Here is an 18,937-nt window from a genome sequence, read left to right on the forward strand (position 1 = left end):
GGGGCGGGGATGGGGACATGGGGACAGGGATGGGGACATTGGGATGGGGACATGGGGATGGGGACATTGGGGTGGGGATGGGGACATTGGGGTGGGGACATTGGGGTGGGGACATTGGGATGGGATGGGGACATTGGGGTGGGGATGGGGACATGGGGATGGGGACATTGGGGTGGGGATGGGGACATGGGGATGGGGACATTGGGGTGGGGACATTGGGATGGGATGGGGACATTGGGGTGGGGATGGGGACATGGGGATGGGGACATTGGGGTGGGGACATTGGGATGGGGATGGGGACATTGGGGTGGGGATGGGGACATGGGGATGGGGACATTGGGATGGGGATGGGGACATGGGGATGGGGACATTGGGGTGGGGACATGGGGATGGCACCGTGAGCACGGGGAGGTGGCCGAGGATGTGGGGCTGGGGACGTGGTGGGGACACAGAGGGGGACCTGGGGATCCAGGTGGGGACATGGGGACGTGGGGGGGGACATGGGGACACGGGGGGGGTCCCGGCGCCCCCCGACCCCCCCGCCCCGTGCAGTGCAGCTCGCCCCTGCCCGGTCTGCGCACCCAGGACGTCTGCTGCCGGGGGGCCGGCGTGGCCTGGGGGGTGCACGAGTGCCAGCCCTGCGACGCCGACCCCCGTAAGGCAGCGGGGTTTTTTTTGGGGTTATGGGGTTGGGGGGGGTTCTGCGGTGTGGGGGGGGGGCTCACTTTGTCCCCCCCTCCCCCCCCCCATTTGCAGCGAACCCCCCCGCCGTGGGGCAGCACCCCTGCCCCAAAGGTTTCCGCCGCGCCAACGGCTCCTGCGTGGGTGAGTTTGGGGAGATTTATTTTTGGGGGGGTTAAAAGGGGATGGGGGGGGTTTTGGGGTGCTGACCCCCACCCTGTGTGTGTGCGTCCCCCCCCCAGATGTGGATGAGTGCCAGGAGGGGGGGTTCTGCAAGAACGGGCTCTGCACCAACACCCGGGGCAGCTTCGCCTGCCTCTGCCACGAGGGCTTCATCCTGGACTCGTCCCGGAGCAGCTGCATCTGTGGGATCGGGATCGGGATGGGATTGGGGGTGGGGTTGGGGGTGGGGTTGGGGTTGGGATTATGGGTGGGGTTGGGGTTGGGATTGGGATTGGGATTGGGATTGGGATTGGGATTGGGATTGGGGTTGGGGTTGGGGTTGGGGCTGGGATTGGGGTTGGGGTTGGGATTGGGATTGGGGTTGGGATCGGGATGGGATTGGGGGTGGGATTGGGATTGGGATTGGGGGTGAGGTTGGGGTTGGGGTTGAGATTGGGGTTGGGGTTGGGGGTGGGGTTGGGGTTGGGGGTGGGATTGGGGATGAGGTTGGGGTTGGGATTATGGGTGGGGTTGGGATTGGGATTGGGATTGGGGTTGGGGCTGGGGTTGGGGTTGGGATTGGGGGTGAGGTTGGGGTTGGGATTGGGATTGGGATTGGGATTGGGATTGGGATTGGGATTGGGGTTGGGATTGGGATTGGGATTGGGATTGGGATTGGGGTTGGGGCAGGGGCTGGGGCTGGGGCTGGGATTGGGATTGGAATTGGAATTGGGGTTGGGGTTGAGGTCGGGGCAAGGCCTGGAATTGTGGTAGGGATTGGGATTGGGGTTGGAATTGGGATTAGGGTTGGGATTGGGATTGTGGTTGGGATGTGGATGGGGATGGGGTGAGGAGGGAGTAGGGGTTGGGATTGGAGTTGGAGTTGGGATTGGGAGGGGATGGGGATGGGATGGGGATGGGGGTGGTCTGAAATGGAATAGGGATTGGGATTGGGATTGGGATTGGGATTGGGAGGGGATAGGGAAGGGAAGAGGAAGGGGAAAGGATTGGGGTGGGATGGGGATGGAGTAGGATGAGGTGGGATTGGGATGGGAACAGGATGAAATGGGATTGGGGTTAGGACCAGGACTAGGACTGGGATTGGGATTGGGATTGGGATTGGGATTGGGGTTTTGGGGTTGGGATTGGAATTGGGGTTGGGATTGGGATTGGGGTTAGGACCAGGACTAGGACTGGGATTGGGATTGGAATTGGGGTTGGGATTGGAATTGGGGTTGGGATTGGGATTGGGGTTAGGACCAGGACTAGGACTGGGATTGGGATTGGGATTAGGGTGACCGGTACCACCCCCCCGCCCCCCCCCCCCCAGCCCACCAGGTGATCTCGGAGGCGCGGGGGCCGTGTTACCGGGTGCTGCGGGAGGGGCGCTGCGCGCTGCCCACCCTGCGCAACATCACCCGCCAGATCTGCTGCTGCAGCCGCGTGGGCAAGGCCTGGGGGCCGGCGTGCCAGCGCTGCCCCCCCTTCGGCTCCGGTGAGCCCCCCCGGGACCCCCCCAACCCCTTGGGATCCCCCCAAAAAAACCCTTTAGGGCGGACCCCCCCAAAAAAAAACAAAAACCCTTTGGGGAGCCTCCGTTTCATGGGATTTGCACCCAAAGCCACGGGCTCACCCTTTGGAGGGGGGTTTTTTTTGGGGGAGGGGGGTAATTTTTTTTGGGGGGGGGTCCATTTTGACACCCCCTCCCCCCCCTTCAATTGCAGAGGGGTTCAAGGAGATCTGCCCCGCCGGCCCCGGCTACCACTACTCGGCCTCCGACCTGCACTACAACACCCGCTACCTGGGCCAGGACCTGCCCCGTGTCCCCCTGGGGCGTCCCCGTGTCCCCTCCCCAGCTGGGACCGCCGCCCGTGAGCCCCTTGTCCCCCCCGCTTTGTCCCCCCCCACCCCCCCCGGCTGCCAGGACCCCCCCTCACCCCATTGCTCTGCCCCACAGCTCGCTGGCGCCCCGGTCGGCCGCCCCCCAGCAGGTCACCGCCTGTCCCCGAGGTGCCACCGCGGGTCCCCAAGGTGCCACAACGCGTCCCCGAGGTGCCACCACGCGTCCCACACGTGCCACCGCGTGTCCCCGAGGTGCCACCACGGGTCCCCGATGTGTCACCACCTGTCCCCGAGGTGCCACAACGCATCCCCGAGGTACCACCACGTGTCCCCGAGGTGTCACCACATGTCCCTGATGTGCCACCACGTGCCCCTGAGGCACCACCGCATGTCCCTGAGGTGCCACATGTCCCCAAGGTTCCACAGCGGGTCCCTGAGGCGCCACAACGTGTCCCCGAGGTGCCACCAGATGTCCCCGAGGTGCCACCAGACGTCCCTGAGGTGCCACAACGCGTCCCCGAGGTGCCACCGCGCATCCCCGAGGTGCCACCACCAGCCCCCGAGGTTGTCATCGTGCCTCGACCCACCCTGGGGCTGCTGGGACCCCTCCCCACGCCACCCGGCCCGGAGGGTCCGGCACCAGGTAGGGCTGGGGCACTTGTGCACGGCTGCACACGTGTGTGCACCGTTGCATGCATGCATGGTTGCAGATGTGCGCAGGGTTGCACTGTGTGCAGCTGTGTGCGTGCATTTTATTTTATTTTTTGCACGTGTGGTTACGCTCTGCGCCGTTGCACATACACATCTCAGCACAGGCGTGCAAGGTCACACGTGTGTGCATGTGGCTGTGCACTTGTGCATGGTTGCATGCTTGCATGGCTGCATGTGTGCAGTTGCATGTGCACGTGTGCTCAGTTACATGTGCAAGCAGTTACGTGTGCAATTTGCATTTATTCAGTCTCGTTTGTGCACAGTTATAGGCGTGCACAGTTACACACGTGCGTGTTACACGTGTGCACACCATTGCAGGCTTGCCCAGCTGCATGCAGCTGCAGTAGCACGTGTGCATCTCATGCATGCACAGCTAAATATATTGTGCACGTGTGCACGGTTTGCATGCATGACTATTTGCACACGTGTGCACGGCTACATGCATGCCTGCTTACACACGTGTGCACAATGCCTACTTACACACGCCTACACGTGTGCATGTGTCCTGTATGCCTATTTGCACACATGTCCACAGTTGCATGCATGCTTGATTGCGCACACGTGCACAGTGTGCATGCGTGCATGTTTGCACAGGTGTGCACAGCTGCACGCCTGCCCGTTTGCACACACATGTGTTACTCACGTGTGCCCGCTTGCAGCCGCCGGCAGCGTGTGCGAGCGGAACCCGCGGATCTGCGGCCCCGGGCGCTGCGTCCCGCGCCAGGGCGGCTACACCTGCCTGTGCCACCCCGGCTTCTGGCTCAGCACCCAGGGCACCCACTGCATCGGTGAGCGGCGCCCGGCCCCTCCCTGGGCACCCATGTCCCCGTGCACCCACCTCCCCCTGCACTCATTTCCCCGTGCGCCCATTTCCCTGTGCACCCACCTCCCTGTGCACCTGTTTCCCCATGCACCCACCTCCCCATGCACTCACCCGTTTCCCCGTGCACCTATTTCCCCGTGCAGCCACCCATTTCCTCATGCACCCATTTCCTCACGCACCCATTTCCTTCTGCACCCATTTCCCCATGCGCCCACCTCCCCATGCACCCACCTATTTCCCCATGCACCCACCTCCTCATGTACCCACCCATTTCTCCGTGCACCCATTTCCCCATCTATCCACTTCCTTGTGCACCCACCTCCCCGTGCACCCACCTCTCCAAGCCCCAATTTCCCCCTGCCCCCATTTCCCCATGCACCCGTTTCCCCACGCACCCACCCATCTCTCCATGCCCCCACCTCCCCGTGCCCCCATTTCCCCCTGCCCCCATTTCCCCGCGCACCCACCTCCCCACTCCCCTCTCCCCCTTCCCTCCCACCCACCTCTCCATCCGTCCCCGCTCCTGTCCGTCCGTCTGTCCCCATTGCCGTCCATCCCCCCGCCTGCCCAGACGTGGACGAGTGCCGGCGCAGCCCCCGGCCCTGCGCCCCCGGCCGCTGCGAGAACACGGTGGGGAGCTTCCGCTGCGTCTGCGGCCCCGGCTACCAGCCCGGCCCCGGCGGCACCGACTGCCAAGGTCAGCAGGGACGGGGGGGGGACAGAGGGGGACAATGGGGACAACGGGGATGGGGCTGAGGTGGCCGTGTCCCCGTAGATGTGGATGAATGCGCCCAGAGCCCCTCGCCCTGCGCCCAGAGCCGCTGCGAGAACTTGCCCGGTGGCTACCGCTGCGTCTGCCCGGCCGGCTACCAGGCCAGCACGCCCACGGGACAGTGCCAGGGTGAGCGGGGACACCGGGGTGTGGGGACACCGGGCTGTGGGGACACTGGGTGTGGGGACACCGGGCTGTGGGGACACCAAGGGTATGGGGACACCAAGGGTATGGGGACACCATCTGCGTGTTCAACACCCATGGGGTCATCGTTCATGGGGTCACCATCCATGGGGTCACCATCCATGGGGTCACCGTGCCATAACGCCACCATCCAAGAACTCAACATCTATGGGGTCAGCAGCCATGGGGTCACCATGCCATAGTGTTGCCAGCCACGGGGTTAAACATCCATGGTGAACCCATCCATAACCTCCCAATACGTGGTGTCCCCATGCGTGGTGTCCCCATGCGTGGTGCCCCCATCCATGGAGTCCCCATCCATGGTGAACCCATCCATAACCTCCCAATACGTGGTGTCCCCATCTGTGGTGTCCCCATCCGTGGTGTCCCCGTCCGTGGTGCCACCACCCACGCCCTCCCCGCGGTGCCACCACCGCCGCCCCCTCTCCGTGCCGCGCAGACATCGACGAGTGCGAGAACCACCTGGCCTGCCCCGGCCAGGAGTGCGCCAACACGCCGGGCTCCTTCCAGTGCCGGCCGTGCCGCGACGGCTTCGAGCTGCGCCATGGGCGCTGCGCAGGTACCCGCGTCCCCCCACGTCCCCCCTGTCCCCCCGAGGGGGGGGCCAACCCTTAATTGTGCCACCCCCTAGACGTGGACGAGTGCGCCACGGGCTCGCCCTGCGGTCCCCACGGCCGCTGCAGTAACACCGAGGGCTCCTTCCACTGCCAGTGCCGGCGCGGATACTGGGTGGGTGCCGGCGGCGCGCCATGCGCGGGTGAGTGGTGGGGGCGGCGTGGGGATGGTGCCGTGTCCCCCCCACACCCGACGGCCCCCCCACGGCCCCCATCTGCCCACAGATGTCAACGAGTGCCTGGAGGGCGACTTCTGCTTCCCCCACGGCGAGTGCCTCAACACCGAGGGCTCCTACAGCTGCCTCTGCGCCCAGGGCTATGCCAGCACCCCCGAGGGCACCGCATGCGTTGGTCAGAGCCCGGCATGGTCCCGGTCCCTGTCCCTGTCCCTGTCCCTGTCCCCGTCCCCATACCCATCCCGGTCCCATTGCAGTCCCCATTCTCATTGTGGTTTCTATTCCAGTTGCGGTTTTTTAGTCCCAGTTAATCTACTCAGTCCCATCCCCGTGCCTATCCATGTCCCCATCCAATCCCAATCCTATCCCCATCCCAATCCCATCCCCATCCTATCCCATCCCAATGTCTCTCCCTGTCCCCATCCCATCCCACCCCAATCCCAACCCCCATCCCATCTCTGTCTCCATCCCATCCCCATTCCCACCCCAGTCCCCATCCCCATCCCAATCCCATCCCCATCCCACCCCAATCCCATCCCCATCCTACCCTTTTTCCACCCCAATCCCACCCCAATCCCATCCCATCCCTTTTCCACCCCATCCCCATTTCCATCCCAATCCCAATCCCACCCCAGTCCCATCCCATCCCACCCCACCCCTCCACCACCCACCCACGCATCCGGGTACCACGGGGTGCCACCAGCCCCTTGTGTCCCCCTCTTTCCCCGTATCCCCCCTGCCCCCGTGTCCCCCCCCTGTACCCACGTCCACCCCGTGCCCATGTCCCCCCCGTCCTCACCCCGTGTCCCCCCCCAGACGTGGACGAGTGCCAGCGCGGGGACGTGTGCCGGGGCGGCCGCTGCGCCAACACCGACGGCGCCTTCGAGTGCCACTGCCCCGCCGGCTTCCGCACCGACGCCGAGCGGGCCCAGTGCCACGGTGAGGGGCTGGGGGGTTGGGGGGGGGGGATTTTGGGTGCCCCCCACCCTGGGGCTGGCGGCGAGGGTGGCCCTGTCCCCGCAGATGTGGACGAGTGCCAGGAGCACGGGGCCGAGTTGTGTGGGGCTGAGCGCTGCGAGAACTTGCCCGGATCCTACCGCTGCGTGCCCGCCTGCCAGCACGGCTACCGGCCCCGGGACGGCGGGGGGTGTGAGGGTGAGCGGGGATTGGGATTGGGATTGGGATTGGGATTGGGATTGGGGTTGGGGTTGGGGTTGGGGTTGGGATTGGGATTGGGATTGGGATTGGGGTTGGGGTTGGGGTTGGGGTTGGGGTTGGGGTTGGGGTTGGGGTTGGGGATGGAGATAGAGACCAATAGTGGATGGGTTTAGGGACTGGGATTGGGATGGGGATGGGAGGGGATGGGATTGGGGTGGGATTGGGATGGGGATGGGGCCATGGGGACGGGGATGGGGCCATGGGGACAGGGACTGGGGCTCGGGGATGGGGATGGGGGTACGGAGAGGCTGAGGGGACCCTGCCCTAGGGGACAGCGGGGACACCACTATGGGGTTTAGGGGCAGGGGGATTTCTCCATGGGGTTAGGAGGGGGACGGACAGCAGGGGCCATGGCATGGGGGACATCAGGGACAAGCCAATGGGGCACAATAGGGACAAAGCTATGGGGGACATGGAAAAAACAACGGGGATGCTGGGGACAAGCCAATGGGGTCGAGGTGCAGGGGGACTTCTCTATGGGGTCAGGATGGGGATGGGCAGCAGGGGACATCAGGGACAACACCACGGGAGATAATGGGGACAAAACGATGGGGGACATTGGGGACAAGCCAATGGGGCCACTGGGGACAAGCCAATGGGGTCGAGGTGCAGGGGGGCTTCTCCATGGGGTCAGGATGGAGACGGAGAGCAGGGACCATCGGGGGACAGTGGGGACCCCCCCATGGGGCTGAGCTTTTGGGGGACGGCTCCACGCTCCCCCCCCCAATGTCCCCACCGCCCCCTCCCCCCAAAAAAACGTCACCTCCCCGCTTGCAGACGAGGACGAGTGCGCCGAGGGGGGGTCCCGCTGCGGCCCCCACGCCGCCTGCCACAACCTCCCCGGCTCCTTCCAGTGCGCCTGCCACCAGGGCTACGAGGCCGCCTGGCACGGCCACCACTGCCAGGGTACGGGGACAGCGGGGACAGCAGGGGGGGGACACCCAGAGTGACACTGAGCCCCCCCCCTTCGTGTTTCCCCCCCAGATGTGGACGAGTGCGCGACGCTGCCGGGGGTGTGCGGGGCGGCGCGCTGCGAGAACGTGGACGGCTCCTTCCTCTGCCTCTGCCCCGACGGGGGGCACGAGTTCGATCCGGTGACGGGGACGTGCGGGGGACCCCCCCCAGCGACCCCACTCCTCCGGCCCCCCCCGGAGCCGTGGAAGCCCCCCCGGGCTTGGCGGCGTGCTTCAGCCCCGCCTGCGGGGTGCTGGCGCCCAACGTCAGCCGGCAGCAGTGCTGCTGCAGCGTGGGGGGCGCCTGGGGGGTCCGCTGCCCCCCCCCGAGGCCGTGCCCCACGCCTGGAACCGGTGGGGACATGGGGACGCTATGGGGGGGGGAGGGGATTGGGGATGGCGTGGGGTGGGAAGGGATTGGGGTGGGAGTGGGATTGGGGATGGGGATTGGGATTGGGGATGGGGACGGGGATGGGGATGGGGATGGGGATGGGGATGGGGATGGGGATGGGGATTGGGACTGGGATGGGAAGGGATGGGGATAGGACTGGGATGGGATGGGATGGGATTGGGATTGGAGTGGAGTGGGATGGGATGCGATTTGGGATGGGATGGGATGGCGATGGGATTGGAGTTGCAATTGGGACTGGGATGGGATGGGATTGGGATGGAGATAGGATTAGGATTGGGATGGGATTGGGATAGGATTGGGGGGGTGGAGATGGAATTGGGATGGGGTTGGTGATGGGATTGAGATAGATTGGGATTGGGACTGGGATGGAATGGGGATGGGATGGCGATGGGATGAGGATGGGACTGGGACTGGGGTGGGAAGGGATTGGGATGGGTTTGGGGTGATGATGGGATTTGGGATGGGGATGGGGATGGGATTGTAAAGGGATTGGGATTGGGGTGGGTATTGCCAGGGATTAGGACTGGGATGGGATGGGATTGGGATCGAGGTGTGGATGGGGACAGGGATGGGCTGGGGATGGGGTCAGGATGGTGCCAAGGTGCAGGGGGGGTGACACCTCTGTCCCCCCCCCCAAGCCGAGCACCGAGCCCTCTGCCCCCACGGGACCGGCCAGACCACGGGGCCCCAGGGCTCAGCAGCAGGTCAGTGCGGCCGCGGGGGGGGCACAGCGATGGGGCCCCCCCATTTGGGGGTTCCCTCCGTTTAGGGACTCCCCCCCCTACTCAGGGGCTCCCCCCTGTATTTAGCGGTTCCCCAATGTTGGGGATGCCCCCCCATTTTGGGGATGCCACCCCTGTTTTGGGGCTCCCCCATTTATGGGATGCCCCCCGTTTTGGGGACTCACCCCCCCTAATTTGGGAATGGCCCCCATTTGGGGGACTCACCCCTCCCATTTTGGGGATGTCCCCATTTTTCAGGGTGCCCCCTCAATTTGGGGATGCCCCCCCTATTTTGTGGGGTTACGCCCCTCCCCTTTTGGGTGCATCCCGCCTATTTTGGGGCAATACCCCCCCTATTTTGGGGTTCCCCTCCTATATAGGGGCTCCCCCGTTTCGGGGGTGCCCCCCCCAATTCCGAGGACCCTCCCCCTGACGTCGCCCCCCCCCTTACCCCCTTACCCCCCAGATGTGGACGAGTGCCGGGTGTTCGCGCCGCAGCTGTGCCGGGGGGGGGTCTGCATCAACGCCGCCCCCGGCTTCAGCTGCTACTGCCCCAGCGGCTACTACTACGAGCAGGAGCACCTGCAGTGCGTGGGTGAGCACCCAGCACCCCCAGCACCCCCCCAGCACCCCCCCAGCACCCCCAGCACCCTGACCTCAGCACCCCCAGCACCCTACTTGTGCCCTGGGTGCACCCTGCCTGCACCCTGAGCACCCTACTTGCATCCTGAGCACCCTGAGCACCCTGCCTGCACCCTGAGAGCACCCTACTTGCACCCTGACTGCACCCTAAGAGCACCCTGTGCACCCCGAGCACCCTACTCGCACCTTGAGCACCCTGCCCTCAGCACCCTGAGCACCCTGCCAGCACCCCCAGCACCCCCAGCACCCCCAGCACCCTGACCTCAGCACCCTAATTGTGCCCTGGGTGCACCCTGCCTGCACCCTGAGCACCCCGAGCACCCTAATTGTGCCCTGAGTGCACCCTGAGCACCCTCTTTGCACCCTGAGCACCCGACTTGTGCCCTGACTGCACCCTGAGTGCGCCCTACCTGCACCCTGAGCACCCTAATTGTGCCCTGAGTGCGCCCTACTTGCACCCTGCCTGCACCCTACTTGCACCCTGAGAGCACCCTGAGCACCCAGCCAGCACGCTGAGCTCCCTACCTGCACCCTGAGCACACAACCTGTACCCAGAAAGCACCCTAAGAGCACCCTGGCTGCACCCTGAGCACCCTCTTTGCACCCTGAGCACCCTGGCTGCACCCTGAGCACCCAACTTGTGCCCTGCCAGCACCCTACCTGCACCCTGAGCACCCTGCCTGCACCCAGCTCACACCCTGAGAGCACCCTGCCCACACCCTTCCAGCACCCAGCCAGCACCCTGAGCACCCTGAGCGTGCCCTACCTGCACCCTGAGCACCCTAATTGTGCTCTGAGTGCACCCTCCCTGCACAATACCTGCACCCTGAGCACCCAACTTGTGCCCTGAGTGCACCCTCCCTGCACCCTCAGCACCCTGCCTGCACCCTGTCTGCACCCCGAGCACCCTACTCGCACCCCAAGCACCCTGCCCTCAGCCCCCCGAGCACCCTTCCAGCCCCCCGAGCCCCCTTCCAGCCCCCCCCCCCGTGCCCCCCACCCCCTTGCCGACCACCACCGCCCCCCCCCCAGATAACGACGAGTGCCAGGACGAGGACGCGGAGCCGTGCATCGGGGGCCGCTGCGTCAACACGGTGGGCTCCTACTTCTGCTCCTGCGCCCCCCCCCTGGTGCTGGACGGCTCCCAGCGCCGCTGCGTCACCAACGACACCCGCGCCATGGGTGAGGCCACCCCCTGTCACCCCCCCCGTGTCACCGTCACCCCCCCCGTGTCGCCCTGTCCCCACGTGTCCCCATATCCCTGCCCTATGTCCCCGTGGCCCCCCATCCCCGTGTCCCGGCACTGTCCCCTGATGCCCCCCCCGTGTCCCCATGTCCCACATCCTGATGTCCCACGTCACCGTGTCCCCACGTCCTGTGTCCCCATACCCCCATGGCGCTGTATCCCCCATGTCCCCAAATCCCCGTGTCCCCGTGTCCCCATGTCCCACGTCGCCTCCCCTTGTCCCACATCCCCCTGTCCCACGTCACCATATCCCCGTGTCCCCATGTCCCCATGTCCCACATCCCTTCATCCCAGTGTCCCCCATTGTCTCCCCACATCCCACATCACCTCCCCATGTCCCCACCTCACTGTGTCCCCATGTCCCCGTGTCCCCATGTCCCCATGTCCCCGTGTCCCCATGTCCCCGTGTCCCCGTGTCCCCATATCCCCACGTCCCCGTGTCCCCATGTCCCCATGTCACTGTGTCCACATGTCCCTGTGTCCCATATCCCCACGTCCCCCGTTGCCTCCCCACGTCTCACGCTGCCTCTCCGTGTCCCCACACCCCCCGTCACCATATCCCCATGTCCCATGTCCCCATGTCCCTGTATCCCTGTGTCCCTGTGTCCCCATACCCCACGTCCCCATGTCCCACGTCCCTTTATCCCAGTGTCCCCTGTTGTCTCCCCACATCCCACGTCACCTCCCCATGTCCCCATGTCCCCGCATCTCACATCCCCATGTCCCCATGTCCCACGTCCCCATGTCCCCGTGTCTCCATGTCCCCATGTCCCTGTGTCCCCATGTCCCCCGTTGCCTCCCCACGTCCCACGCCACCTCCCCATGTCTCCACGTCCCCCTGTCCCCATGTCCCCATGTCCCCTGTCCCCACATTACCATGTCCCCATGTCCCTGTGTCCCATATCCCCATGCCCCACGCCCCACATCCCCATGTCCCCATATCCCCCGCCGCCTCCCCGCCTCCCCACGCCCCCCGTCACCGTGTCCCCGTGTCCCCCCGTCCCCAGAGGAGGACCCGGCCGTGTGCTGGCAGGAGGTCGGCCCCGACCTGGTGTGCGGGCGCCCGCGGCTGGACCGGCAGGCGACCTACACCGAGTGCTGCTGCCTCTACGGCGAGGCCTGGGGCATGGACTGCGCCCTGTGCCCCGCGCGACACTCAGGTGCCACCGCCGTGTCCCCGATGGCCCCGTGTCCCCACATCCCCATGTCCCCGTGTCCCCTACGTCCCCATGTCCCCGTGTCCCCATGTCCCCACGTCCCTATGACCCCACAGCCACGTGGCCCCATAGCCTCATGTTGCCATGCACCTGTGTCCCCTACGGCCCCTTGTCCCCTTGTCCCCATGTCCCCATGTCCCTAAGGCCCTATAGCCTCACATCCCTGTGTCCCCATGTCCCCCCATGTCCCTGTCCCCCCCCCCATGCCCACGTCCCCATGCCCCCTCCCATGCCCACGACCCCCCCATCCCCTATACCCATGTCCCCATGTCCCCATGTCCCCAAGACCCCACACAGGGGGACCCCCACCCTGCCCCCCTCCTACCCCAGCAATAGGGACCCCCCCCAGACCCCCATAATGGGGACCCCATGGGCACCCCCCAGAGTGGGTCCCCCTTAGACACCCCCCCCATGATTGGGACCCCTTGGACCCCCCCCATAACAGGGACCTATTTGCCCCCCCCAATAATGGGAAACCCTCCCACCACCCCACAACGCCCCCCCCCAATGGAGACCCCTTGGGCACCCCCCATATAACAGTGCCCCCCCCACCTCTTTACACCCCCCCCCTTAGCATCCCCAATTTTTAGGACCCCACCCCACAACCTGCCCCCCCCCCCATTTTTTTTTCTCCCCCCCCCCCCCCCCCCCAGATGACTTCGAGTTCCTCTGCAACGTCCTGCGCCCCCCCGGCCCGGGGCTGGGCCCCCCCTACGAATACGGCCCCGAATACCCCCCCCACTACGGGCTGCCCTACGGCCCCCTCCCCTTTGGGGGTCCGGGCCCCCGCCTGCCCCCCCCGGGGCTGCGCGCCGACTACGACCCCTATGGGCTGGGGGGGGGCTACGACCCCCGCGGGGACGCCCTTTACGCCGCCCCCCCCTGCTACGAGGACTTGGAGGATTTCGAGGGGTCCCGCCGGGGCCCCCCCCGCTCCTCCCGGCCCCGCAGCCCCCCCAGCGCCCCCCAGGACCCCCCCCCGTGGCTCTTCCAGCCCCACGGTGTGGCCGAGCGGCTGCCAGCAAGGACGGTGAGTTTGGGGGGGGGGGGGGGGATTGAGGGGTTTTGGGGGGGGATTTTGTTTTTTTTATGGGGAGGGGGCTGACGGGGACCCCCCCCCGCAGACCCCCGGGACGAGGCGCTGCCGCCGGAGCTGTGCGGGGTGCTGAGCGGCTGCGAGCATGGGCACTGCGTGCGGGTGCCCCAGGGCTTCACCTGCGCCTGCGACCCCGGCTACCGGCTGGACGCGGCACGCGTGGCCTGCGTGGGTGAGACACGGCCTAATCCCGGCCTAATCCGGCCTAATCCGGCCTAATCCGGCCTAGTCCCGGCCTAGTCCCGGCATAATCCCGGCCTGATTCCGGCATAATCCCGGCCTAATCCGGCCTAATCCGGCCTAGTCCCGGCATAATCCCGGCATAATACGGCCTAGTCCGGCCTAGTCCCGGCCTAATCCGGCCTAATCCGGCCTAGTCCCGGCATAATCCCGGCCTGATCCCGGCATAATCCCGGCATAATCCCGGCCTAATCCGGCCTAATCCGGCCTAGTCCCGGCATAATCCCGGCATAATACGGCCTAATCCGGCCTAATCCCATCCTAATCCGGCCTAATCCGGCCTAATCCCGGCCTAATCCGGCCTAGTCCCGGCATAATCCCGGCCTAATCCGGCCTAATACCGGCCTAATCCGGCCTAGTCCCGGCATAATCCCGGCCTAATCCGGCCTAATCCCGGCCTAATCCCGGAATAATCCCGGCCTGATCCCGTCCTAATTCCTTCATAATCCCGGCCTAGTCCCGGCCTAATCTGGCATAATCCAGGCCTAATCCCAGCCTGATCCCGGCCTGATCCCAGCCTAATCCTGGCCTAATCCCGGCCTGATTCCGGCCTGATTCCGGCCTGATCCCGGCATAATCCCAGCCTGTTCCCATCCCAATCCCATCCCATCCCAAACCCCAGTCCCAGCCCAAATCCCACCCCATCCCATCCCCAATCCCACTTTAATCCAACCCCCAATCCCACCCTAATCCAACCCCAAATCCTACCCCAATCCTACCCCAATCCTACCCCAAATCCCGATCCCATGCCCATTCCATACCCCCAATCCCAATCCCACCCCAATCCCATCCCCACCCCCCCCAATCCCATCTGCAACCCCTTCCCACCCCAGTCCGACCCCAAATCCAATCCCAATCCCACCCCAAATCCCAACTAAATCCCAATCCCGCCCCAAATCCCAACCAATCTCAGTCCCACCCCAAATCCCTTCCCATCCCAACACAAACCCATCCTAATCCCACCCCAATGCCATCCCAAATCTCACCCCAATCCCATCCGCAACCCCTCCCCACCCCAGTCTAACCCCAAATCCAATCCCAACCCCAATCCCACCCCAAATCCTACCCAATCCCAATCCAACCCCAATCCCACCCCAATCCCCCCTCAAATCCCCCCCAAATCCTCCCCAATCCTACCCCAATCCCCCCCCAAATCCCCCCCAATCCCACCCCAATCCCATCCCAATCCCCCACAATCCCAATCCCCCCCAAATCCCACCCCAATCCCATCCCCATCCCCCTCAATCCCACCCCAAAACCCACACAATCCCAATTCCACCCCACCCCAATCCCACCCCAATCCCATCCCAATCCCATCCCAATCCCCCTCAATCCCACCCCAATCCCCCCCAATCCCAATCCCACCCCAATCCCCCCCAACCCCCCCCAATCCCACCCCAAATCCCACCCCATTCCCCCCCCAATCTCCCCCAATCCCCCCAAAACCCCCCAATCCCACCCCAATCCCACCCCAAATCCCCCCCAACCCCCCTTAATCCCCCTCCCCGACCTCCCCTGACCCCCCCCTTTTCCCCGCAGACCTCGACGAGTGCTCGGAGGCCGCCCTGTGCCGGGGGGGGCGCTGCCTCAACACCCCCGGCTCCTTCCGCTGCCTCTGCCCCCCCGGCTCTGTCGCGGCGCAGGGACCCCCCCGCTGCGTCCCCGCGCGCCCCCCGGCCTGAGCCCCCCCCTCCCCATCCCGGGGGGGGGGGCCCTGTATTTATTGTCTGTATATATCGGAGCTGGGGGGGGGGGGATGGAGAGACACTGGGGGGCACCGTCCGGCATCCCCCCCCCGCCCGCTGTGGGGTGAGGTGGGGGGGGGGCTCCTGGGGGTGCCCATGGGGGTGCCCGGCCCCCCGCTCCCTCCCCCCCCGTCCATGTGAGCCCCCCCTCACTTCCCCCCCAATTTTTACAGAATAAAGGTTTTCTATAAAATGAGCTGGGGGGGGGGGAGTTCTTTCATCCTAATAGGGTCGGGTGGGGGGGGGGCTGTGGTGTCACAGGGACTGGGACCCCAAATGGGACCCCCCCCTCATGAGTCTGGACCCCTCTACTTGGGACTGGGACCCCTCTATGGGTTTGGGACCCCCCCCAGTGGGACTGAGACCCCCCCCATGTATCTGCTCCCCCCCTCAATGTGTCTGCCCCCCCCAATGGGACTGGGAGCCCCCCATGTGTCTGGGACCCCTCCATGGGTTTGGGGACCCCCCCCAATGGGATCAGGATCCCCACCCCAATGGTGCTGTGACCCCCCCCCCCCCCCCATGGGTCTGTGACCCTTCAATGGGACCGGGAACCCCCCTATTGGACCTGGGACCCCCCCCCATGTGTCTGGGACCCCCCCCATGTGTCTGGGACCCCCCCCCCCATGCATCTGGGACCCCCAACCCCCCCCAGTGACCACAGCGAGCCCGTCGCGCTTCGAGCCCCCCGTTTATTGCCCCCCCTCGTCCAGCAGCCCCCCGTCCTCCTCGGGGGGGTCCGGGGGGGGGCGCAGCGCGGCGCTGACCCCGTGCAGCTCCAGCAGCTGCTGGAAGGCCGCCAGCAGCAGCAGCGCCGCCGTCACCCCCAGCAGCAGGTAGGCTGGGGGGGGGGGACACAGCGGTCAGAGACCCCCACCCCCCCGTGGAGACCCCCACCCCATGGAGAGATCCCCATGGAGACCCCCCCCCAATGAAGACCCAATCCGCCATGGTGACCCCATCCATGAAGACCCCGCCACCATGAAGACCCCACCCCAATGGAGACCCAACCACCATGGAGACCCCAACCATGAAGACCCCAACCACCATAAAGACACCACCAGAAAGACCCCACCCCAATGGAGACCCCAACCACGGACACCCCAACCATGGAGAACCCAACCACCATAGAGACCCCAACCATGAAGTCCCCCAACCACGAAGACCCCAACCACGAAGACCCCAACCATGAAGACCCCACCCCAATGGAGACCGCGCCCCAGTGGAGACCCAACCACCATGGAGACCCCAACCATGGAGACCCAACCACCATAAAGACACCACCCCAATGGAGACCCCAACCACGAAGACCCCAACCACGAAGATCCCAACCATGAAGACCCCAACCATCTAAACCCCAACCATGGAGACCCCAACCATGAAGACCCCAACCATGAAGACCCCAACCATAAAGACCCCAACCATGAAGACCCCAACCATCTAGACCCCAACCACGGAGACCCCAACCATGGAGAACCCAACCACCATAGAGACCCCAACCATGAAGTCCCCCAACCACGAAGACCCCAACCACGAAGACCCCAACCATGAAGGCCCCACCCCAATGGAGACCGCGCCCCAGTGGAGACCCAACCACCATGGAGACCCCAACCATGGAGACCCAACCACCATAAAGACACCACCCCAATGGAGACCCCAACCACGAAGACCCCAACCACGAAGATCCCAACCATGAAGACCCCAACCATCTAAACCCCAACCATGGAGACCCCAACCATGAAGACCCCAACCATGAAGACCCCAACCATGAAGACCCCAACCATCTAAACCCCAACCATGGAGACCCCAACCATGAAGACCCCAACCATGAAGACCCCAACGATAAAGACCCCAACCATGAAGACCCCAACCACCATGGAGAACCCAACCATGAAGACCCCCAACCACGAAGATCCAACCACCATGAAGACCCCAACCATGAGGACCCCAACCACCTAAACCCCAACCATGGAGACACCAACCATGAAGACCCCAACCATGAAGACCCCACCACCATAAAGACCCCACCCCAATGAAGACCCCCCCCACCAAGAAGACCCCAACCACATAGCCCCAACCCCCACATAACCCCAACCCCAGATCCCCAAACCCCAACGCCCCCCACCCCAACACCCCCCCCTAACCCCCCGCCCCCGCTCACCGGCCAAGGCCACCCGGTAGAGGTGGCGCGGGGGCTGCCCCTCCGGTGCCCCCGCCGCGTCCCCCAGCCCCACGGTGGTGACGGCCATGCCGCAGAAGAAGACGGCGTCCAAGAAGCTCCCGGAGCCCCCCAGGGCCCACAGGGCGGCGGCAGGCAGCAGCACGAAGCCCCCCGCCACCGCCCCCGCCAGCAGCCCCAAATGGAGCCCGGCGGCCCCCCGGGGGCTCCAACCCCACCGCGTCCTCAGGTAGCGCCGGGGCCACCGGGTGACCGGCACCGAAAGCCACCGGGCCACCACCGCCAACGTCAACACCGTGAAGGGGACGCCCAGCGCCGCGTAGGCCAAGCAGAAGGCTTTGCCCCCCGGGGACAGGGGGGCCACGGGGCCGTAGCCTGGGGGGGGGGGGGAAATTTAGGGGGGGGACCCCCCCCGGTAAGTGAAAGGGGAGGGGGGACCCCTGGGGGTGGTGGGGGGAGGTTGGGGGCTTGGTGGTGATGGGGGTCCTGGGCGAACTGGGGGGCTCTGTGGGCTGGGGGGGTCCTGGTGGGGCTGGGGGGGGGCCTGGGGGTCCCAGTGCTAAAGGGGGTCCCAAAACCCATGGGGGTCCTGAGGTTCTCAGGGGGCTCGGTGCCTATGGGGGGCCATGGAGGGTCCTGGTGCCCACGGGGGTCCTGGTGTTCATGGGGGTCCCGGTGTTCTTGGGGGGGTCCCGGGGGGGCCTGGTGCTCAGAGGCGTCCTGGGGGAATTGGTGCTCATGGGGGTCCTGGGGTTCATGGGGGTCCCGGGGGTCTCAATGCCCTTGGGGGGGTCCTGGTGCCCATGGGGTTCTTTAGGAGGGTCCCAATTCGGAGGGGGGGTCCCGATTTGGGGGCGGGGGGGCTCCTTACCCACAGTGGTGAGCAGGGTGGTGGAGAAGAAGAAGGCGGAGGCCAGGTCCCACCGCGGGGTCCCGGAGGCGTTGAGGGTCCCGGGGGGGGTCCCGAGGGTCCGCGCCCCCCCCTCCAGCACCCAGAGCCCCAGGGTGCCCAGCAGCAGCAGCCCCCCCTGGGCCACCGTGTGGCCTTGGGGACGTGGTGGCCATGGGGACATGGTGGATATGGGGACATGGTCATCCTGGGGACATGGTGGCCACGGAGACATGGTGGCCATGGGGATGTGGTGGCCATGGGGACATGGTGGCCTTGGGGACAAGATGGCCGCTGTGGCCAGGAAATGGCCACGACACCTCAGGGACAGCCCTAGGGCCACCACGGCCACCGTGTGGCCTTGGGGACGTGGTGGCCACAGAGATGTGGTGG

The 18,937-nt window shown here is 65.6% G+C and overlaps 1 protein-coding gene across 1 annotated transcript; it reads left to right on the forward strand.

Annotated features, from left to right (window-relative positions):
* Positions 1 to 483: 483 nt before the first annotated feature.
* Positions 484 to 12,864, forward strand: LOC140000164 (latent-transforming growth factor beta-binding protein 4-like). Its single transcript, XM_072029943.1, is given in 20 exon segments — positions 484 to 825; positions 924 to 1,046; positions 2,174 to 2,338; positions 2,568 to 2,714; positions 2,801 to 3,021; positions 3,112 to 3,328; positions 4,056 to 4,184; positions 4,791 to 4,916; positions 4,995 to 5,120; positions 5,635 to 5,754; positions 5,827 to 5,952; positions 6,035 to 6,160; positions 6,802 to 7,140; positions 7,981 to 8,109; positions 8,188 to 8,273; positions 8,276 to 8,510; positions 9,207 to 9,272; positions 9,757 to 9,885; positions 10,965 to 12,361; positions 12,841 to 12,864. Coding segments are annotated over 20 exon segments (4,173 nt in total). The 5' UTR covers positions 484 to 683.
* The last annotated feature ends 6,073 nt before the right edge of the window (positions 12,865 to 18,937 follow it).

This window comes from Anas platyrhynchos, chromosome 33 (assembly GCF_047663525.1).
Source record: "Anas platyrhynchos isolate ZD024472 breed Pekin duck chromosome 33, IASCAAS_PekinDuck_T2T, whole genome shotgun sequence".
In the NCBI taxonomy this organism is placed as follows: domain Eukaryota; kingdom Metazoa; phylum Chordata; class Aves; order Anseriformes; family Anatidae; genus Anas; species Anas platyrhynchos.